General features: G+C 45.0%; 1 protein-coding gene across 8 annotated transcripts in view; it reads left to right on the forward strand.

The window, feature by feature from the left end:
• The window catches only part of Mprip (myosin phosphatase Rho interacting protein), a 134,574-nt gene that overhangs the window by 73,503 nt on the left and 53,794 nt on the right, over positions 1 to 7,277 (forward strand). For all 8 annotated transcript variants that reach the window (XM_029569089.1, XM_029569087.1, XM_029569090.1 and 5 more), the window contains one exon: positions 4,130 to 4,281. In XM_029569089.1, the coding sequence (XP_029424949.1) occupies positions 4,130 to 4,281 (152 nt within the window). The remainder of the gene's footprint in view (positions 1 to 4,129; positions 4,282 to 7,277) is intronic.

Raw genomic sequence — 7,277 nt, forward strand, 5'->3', positions numbered from 1 at the left:
TCTCTCTCTCTAAGAAAATGTAGGTGAAGCCTAGTGCCTTTGGAGACCTGAGTTTCTAACCTCTAGAGGTGTGGAACTAGGGCAAAGAGCTCCAAAATTGAAGTTCCTTCTACCTGAATTTAGGTTCTAGCCTAAATTCTTGCTCTTTTGAGTGGTTCTGCTCTAGCTCTGAGCATGGGAGACATGGAAGAGCAGAGAAGGGTAGCTGCAGAGGCTTGGGTTCCAACTGGTATAGCTGCTTTCTCGCATAGTTAGTGTCTTACTAGCATTCTTCCCTGTCTGTAGGATGAGGGTAATGGTGGCACCAGCTTCTTGGGGGCTGTAGGAGTGTTCAGCAAGAGAACCTGGGGAAAGGTCTTGAATTGGGGCTATGTTCAGGGTGAATAGTACTGCCACCAGAGCTGCTGTGATACTAGTGCTTGTTCCTTTGAGTAGCACTGTTAAGAGTTGCAGAGAGCTGTTTTCTTAACAGATTGTCAGTGCATACCTGAGCTGCTGCCCAAGAGCAAGTATTGGAAGTACACAATAAATGTAGTTTTAAATGTTTAATGCCAGCCAGGCATGGTGGCATATGCGTTTAATGCCAATACTCAGAAGGCAGAAGCAGATGGATCTCTGTGAGATTGAGCCCAACCTGGTCTTCATAGTGAATTCCAGGCCAGCTAGGGCTCAAAAACAAACAAAAGTTAATGCCAGACATGTCAACTGATTCCATTTACTTCCTATTGTAAAAAGAACAGTGATAAATATGGATGTGCAGGTATCGCTATAGTAGGATAAACCTTTATTTGCATATATGCCTAGGAGTAGTATAGCTGGGTCATATGGTAGTTCTATTTTTAGTTTTCTGAGACAATACCACATTGATTTCCACTGTGGCTGTAGTTGAGAGTGTGACTAGTTTACACTCTCAACAGTGGGTAAGAGTTCCTCTTTCCCCATATTCTTACCAGTATTTGCTGTCATTTTCTTGACATGGCCACCATTGTCACTGGAGTAAAATGGGATCTCAGAATAGTTGTATATACATACAATGGAATTTCATTCCGCAGTAAAGAAAAATGAGATTATGATATAAATTTGTAGGAAAATGGATGGACCTAGAAAACAGAAATGAGGTAACCCAGGCTCAGAAAGACAACTATCATATGTTCTACATACATATCATATGTATGTAGATCCTAGCCTCTGCCTGTTAATTATGTGTATCCAGGTGGGAGAAACTGTGGATAAGGCCAGGAAACTGGAAAACAGCCCAGCGTATTAAGAGGAAAAAAAAAAAAAAAAAAAAAAAAAAAGTCTCCTAAGGGAGTGGGGATGGGAAGGCAGAAGGCAGTAGAGCAAAGAGGAAGGGAGAATACTAGAAGGCAAAAGGGCACAATTGGGGAAGTAGGGGCAAGGAGATGGGAGTGAGAGTGAAAAATCAATGAAGTCCTGAAATAAATCTAACCAAAGAAGTGAAAGATTTATGTAATTAAAAACCTTAAATAAAAAAACTTGAAGAAATTGAAGTATACCAGAAGATGAATGACTTTTCATGCTTATGAATTGGTAGGATTAATATTGTTAAAATGGCATCCTGCAAAAGAACAGTCTACAGATTCAGTGTAAACCCCATCAAAATTCCAGCACAATTCTTTGCAGAAATTGAAACAATAATCTTGTTTTATATAGACGCACAAAACACTCAGGATTGCCAAAACAATCCTGAACAATAAAAGAAGAACTGGAAGCACCACCATTCCTGATTTCAAGTTATACTACAGAGCTATAGTAATAAAAACAGCATGGTACTGGTATTAAAAGATACGGAGGCAAAGGCAGGCGGATCTCTGTGAGTTCAAGCCCAGCCTGGTCTACATAGTGAGTTCCAGGACAGCTAGGGCTACAGGGAGACCCTGTCTCAAAAAGACCCCCCCCAAAAAAAAGATACGTTATTAATGGGATAGAATTGAGAACCATATTTAAGTCAATGCACTTACAGCATTTTTGGCAGAAGGGGCCAAAAATACATGTTGGAGAAAAGGCAGCATGTTTAACAAATGGTGCTGATCAAACTAGATAGCTACATGTAGAAGAATGAAACTAAATGACTGTTGCTCACTCTGCACAAAACTCCAAATGATTCAAGGACCTCAACATAAGACCTGATACCTGCAGGCAGCTAGAAAGAAAGTCAAATGATGTAGCCCCTCTGGGAAGTAGTCTGGCAGTTTCTGAAAGAGTTAAACCTGTAATTCCCATTTCACCCAGAAGTTCCACACCTAGCTATCAACCTGAAAGCAGCCAAAGTGTGTGTCCATTCAGACATGAACTTGAATGTTCATAGCAGTATTGCTTACAACAGCCCCAAGTGGAAACAACCAAAATGTCCATCAGTGGGGAAACAGGGAAACAAAGTGGGGCCCATCCATATAGTGGGCTACTGTTCAGCCTGGAAAAAGGTAGTTGTTGAACCTTTAGAGTATGCTGAAGGAAGAGCTTCCAGACCCAAAGGACTGCACACCATGTGGTTCCATTTGTATGGAGTATCAAGTGAGTATGTCTTGACAGGCAGAAAGAGATTGGAGGGAGGCAGGGAAATGATGGCTAGTAGTCTGAGGTTTGTAGGGTATGTATTGTACAGCTTTGTGAATGCTCAACAGCCATTGAATTATACTTTGTAAACAGGTTGTATGATATGAATTACATCTCAGTAAAGACACTATTAAAAAGAAAAGTAAGGGGGCTGGAGAGGTGGCTCGGTGTTGCTCTTGCAGAGGACTTGGGTTTGGTTCCCAGCATCCACATGGTGGCTAACAACCATTTGTAACTCTGTCGTAGCTTCTACAGGCACTGCATGCATGTGTTTCATGCTGACAAACCACTTATACACATAAAATACACACAAAATCAAAATAAAGTAAGTGCGTGTATGTGTGTGTGTGTGTGTGTGAGAGAGAGAGAGAGAGAGAGAGAGAGAGTGTGAAGAAAAATAAGAATGAGACCATTCAGTTTTGGAACAGAGTTTCTTTCCACCTTGCTGGAAGCTCCATTTGTAGATTGGGCTCTAGAACCATAACTCTCCCCTCCTTCCATGATATTCCCTGTTTATGCTGTCTTATGTATGCAGTAGGATTCAGTAATGGGGCATTAGAGGTATCAAAGAGATTATGGCTAAAAATGAAAGTTACTTTCCATCCTGTCCTCATTTATGTCTTTCTGGTTTTTAAGACAGGGTCTCTATGTAGCCTTGGCTGATCTGGAACTTGTTATGTTCAGGTTGATCTCAAATTTGCAGCCTCTTCCACCCCCCACCCCCCAAGGGATTACATATGTACACCAGTGTGCTTGACTGTCTTTGCCTTTTATTGGCAATTTTCAATCTGTTTCTGGAAGGAAATGGAGTCAGTGCTTTACACATGAGGCGACTCAGGCCTCAGAAGTAGAGTTTGGAAGCTGAGACTACAACTACACCCAGCTGCGACGCAGGGTCATTGACTCATGGTCCAGTGCCCAGTTACTATGCAAGAGGGAAGAGTGGGCTGTAGAGACCATGAACAATTTGGGGACACTGAAGCCTCAAGCAGTCATCTAAAAGGCTAGCATCTTTAGGAAGGACCACTCATCTAGCTATTCGACCTCAGTGAGCGTCTCAAAGTCTTCCTGGTTTTGGTTTTCTATTTCTAAATCCAGTGTGTGTTCTCCCCCACCCCACCCCCACCCGCCAGGCAGGTGTAGGTGGGCCTCTGGCTGTACCTCCCAGCACCATAGCAAGTACTCAAGGATGTGACTCTGCCCTTCCCCCTCCTTGCATCTTTATATATTTAAAAAAAAAAAATCCTTGCCTTTCTCAATTAACCCTCTAAGACTAGGATCTACCTGCTGTCCTCACTGAGCTGTCCCCTTCCTCGTACTGTCCTGTCCCTTCCTCCAGTGCAAGCCAGGATACTTTTAAGTAGGAAGTGAAGTCTAGGTGAGTATCTTCTGAGAAAGCCCAGCCTAGCCTGCCCTTCCTTGGGTGGGTGGGTAGAGGTGGTATTGTGAGGCCTGAGGGCTAAAAGGAGACAGTGGGTACTGCTGGAGACTGGGAAATCTGGCACCACCTCTCACTGCCTCCTTTGAGTAACTACTTATTTTGTCCTTACAGCCTACCACCCTCCCTCAGGGTACCATCAACATGAACCAGTGCACAGATGTGGTAGATGGGGAGGGCCGTACAGGACAGAAGTTCTCCCTTTGCATTCTGACACCTGACAAGGAGCATTTCATCAGGGCAGAAACCAAGGAGATCATCAGTGGGTAAGTTGTCCCTAGCCCCAAGAAGCATTGTCTGCTTATCTACCCCTGCCACCTTGTACTGGGCCAAAGTTCACCTTCAGCAGAGTGGCCCATGGGAGATTCTCTTGTGGCATTGTCTACCCAAGTAGTTCTTCCTCTGAGCCCCCTTGTCTCTCAGCACCACCTTATCCCCCTTTCTAGGCTTCCATTCCTGTGCCTCACCCCTGCTCTGTCCACACACTCGGCAAGCTGCCCTTGTGTTCTGCAGACTCCAGGGCTACCAGGTCTTCCTCAGAATTCTTCACTGGGCTCTCTACCTGTTGTGTGCCCTCCTCCCCAGGAGAGGCAGTCTTCAAGGTGTATTCACCCTGCCCTTCCCAACTTGGCAGCACCCCCTCCCCTATCCCTGTGCCTCATTCAGACTCAGCTGCATAGTGCCATTCTCTTCCTCCTATTTGGCAACCCTTCTGAAGAGTGTATCCTGTACAGCACTGAAAGCTCCAAATGATCCATATGCATGTATTTCCTCAGTGGTGGCCCTCGAGGATAGAGATTACTCTGTCACATCCCCCAGGGCTCATACATGAGCTACACTGCTGCCACTGCAGGGACTATCTTCTTTGTTCAAGTAGAAAAAACGGACAGATCTCTTGTTCACCTCAATCCTCTGAGCAGAGGTTTAGGGAAAGCCCTGTGAGTTGGGTCAGGTTTTGAGGCAGCTGACAGTTCTAAGAAACATGAGCTCTGTGTTCCTGAGCTTCCAGGTGACTTGACATTATTAGTAGGGCATTTGTTGCATGGGTTGGGCCATGATGAGAAGCTATGCATGGTTTTATATAGCAGGTTCTGCAAGTCTGGACAGAACTTGGGAAGTAGAGTTCAGAGACTCCCACTCATCCTAAAACCTGGAAGAGTATAGGTATATTGAGGCTTTGGAAGAAAGCACATTTGGAAGTTGAAAGGAACTGACTCTCTTACAGGGTGGAGGGAAGTGGGGAATGAAGCCCTTTGGTTTGAGCAAATACAAGGCTTATTATGAACACTGCCTTCTGTTAGCATCAACTGTAGGCAGGCTGTTAGGAAAGCCAGCCAGTGCTAGCTAAGGGACACCCTCTGTTGGGTGACTGAGAGTTCTTTTTAAGTTCCTGGTGACAAGCTGGAGGAATACATTGTCATGTTTCCATGAGCTTAATCCTGAATCACTCAGGGTCTCTAGGGCTTCTAAAGAACACATGCTCTGCTTTAAGCAGTCTGAGGGTGGGTAATGGGAGCAGTCAGGTATGAATGGCATTATGTATACCTTCCTGTACCTGCTGCTGCCTGGCCTGACCTAACAATCTGCCCCAAGTGAATCTTCCTAGGGAAACTTACTACCCCAGGCTTGGACCTAGGGAAGAGCTTATATGACAGTTGGGACAGAAAAGAGGTGGGTCTGAGGTCCTCAAGGCAGGCAAGGGAGTGTCTGGAACTGGGTCATTGGTACCATGTGGTTCAGAGAGAAGTGATATTTAGCATCTGACTGGTCCCTCTTATTAGAGGTTAACTTGGGGTTCTGGCTCTACTCTGAACCCCTCTCCTTGGTTTCTCTGTTGTCTCTTCTTTTAGTATGTACCATGGGGGCCTGCTGGGTAGACATGGTTATTAATGATCGTTAACTGACCAAGGTACTGAAGGCATTGTGGCCTTGAGCTCTTGCATGGACACTGGTATTTCTTGGTGTCCACAGCTTGTGTGGTGGCTCAGTGGCAAAACCACAGAACAGGTTACCTAAAGCTCTTTCAAATCCCCTCGTTCCTAAGCTCCTCTTTGACTCAGGCATCAGCTTCTTCAGCTTCCCCACATGCTGGGACTCCTGGTCCCCATGGGAGTCATGTGAGGCACAAGTGTCCTAGGAATAGGTGCTTCTTCCTTCACCTCTGTTTCTTCTTGTCCCTTGGTGCCCTCCCCAGGCCTCTTACGGGCTCTTCATCTGTGTGCTCCAGGCTCTGTAGTAAGCCAGCATGCTCTGGTCACACCAAAGATAGGTTCCTGAGGAGAAGAAGATAACTTTAACTAGGCTGGATGGAGGAGAGCAAGGTATTCTAGTTTGTTTTTTGTTGCTATGATAAATACCATGACCAAAACAACTTGGGGAGGAAAGGGTTTATTTCAGCTTATAGTACAGTTCATCATCAAAGGGAGTCAGGGCAGGAGCTCAAAGCAGGAACCTGGAACAAGAACTGAAGCAGAAACCAAAGAGAAATGCTGCTACTGGCTTACTTTCTCTGACTTGCTCAGCTGCCTTTCTTCTACATCCCAAGTCAATCTGCATAGAGATGGCATTACCCACAGTAGGCTGGGGCTTCTCATATCAATTAGCAAGTGAGAAAATTCCCCACAGACATGCCATAGGCTAGCTGTTGGAGACATTGACCTCTTCCCAGGTGACACTGTCTAGCTTATGTCAAGTTGACAAAAACTAACCAGCACACAGACAAAAACTAACCAACACACAGTACCCAGCATTCCTCCATGACATTACTCTGAAACTGGATGAAGGAAGGTAGGTGGTTCTCTCTCTGGTTCCCATATGCTCAGGAGTTAATTTCAAGCTGCTAGAGCTACACTTGATGCAGTTTTTCTAGAGGAGGTAGCTAATTTTTGCTCTCTGGCTCAGCTAGAGACTGGGATTCTCTTCTCCCTACCCTGCCATCTGCTCTGCCTACAGCCCTATTCTCACTGACCTATTTCTTGTCTTCTAGAATTGGGGAAATCTGGTATCCACCAACCTCATGTCCTTTTACTGACCTTTCTTTCTTTGCTAGATTTTGTTGTTGTTGTTGTTAACATTTTTTAACACATCTGGATAATGTTAGACACTTCCTACTGGGCTTCCATGACTGAGCTACTTGCAGCTGAGTATGGTAGCACACAGCTATAATTCCAGTACTTGGGAGACTAAGGCAGGAGGGTTAGGAATTCCAGGAAAACCTGACAACCTGGGCTACATGACAAGACCTTATTTTTAAGTGGGGCGG

Source organism: Nannospalax galili, unplaced genomic scaffold (assembly GCF_000622305.1).
Source record: "Nannospalax galili isolate Female #2095 unplaced genomic scaffold, S.galili_v1.0 scaffold441, whole genome shotgun sequence".
NCBI lineage: Eukaryota > Metazoa > Chordata > Mammalia > Rodentia > Spalacidae > Nannospalax > Nannospalax galili.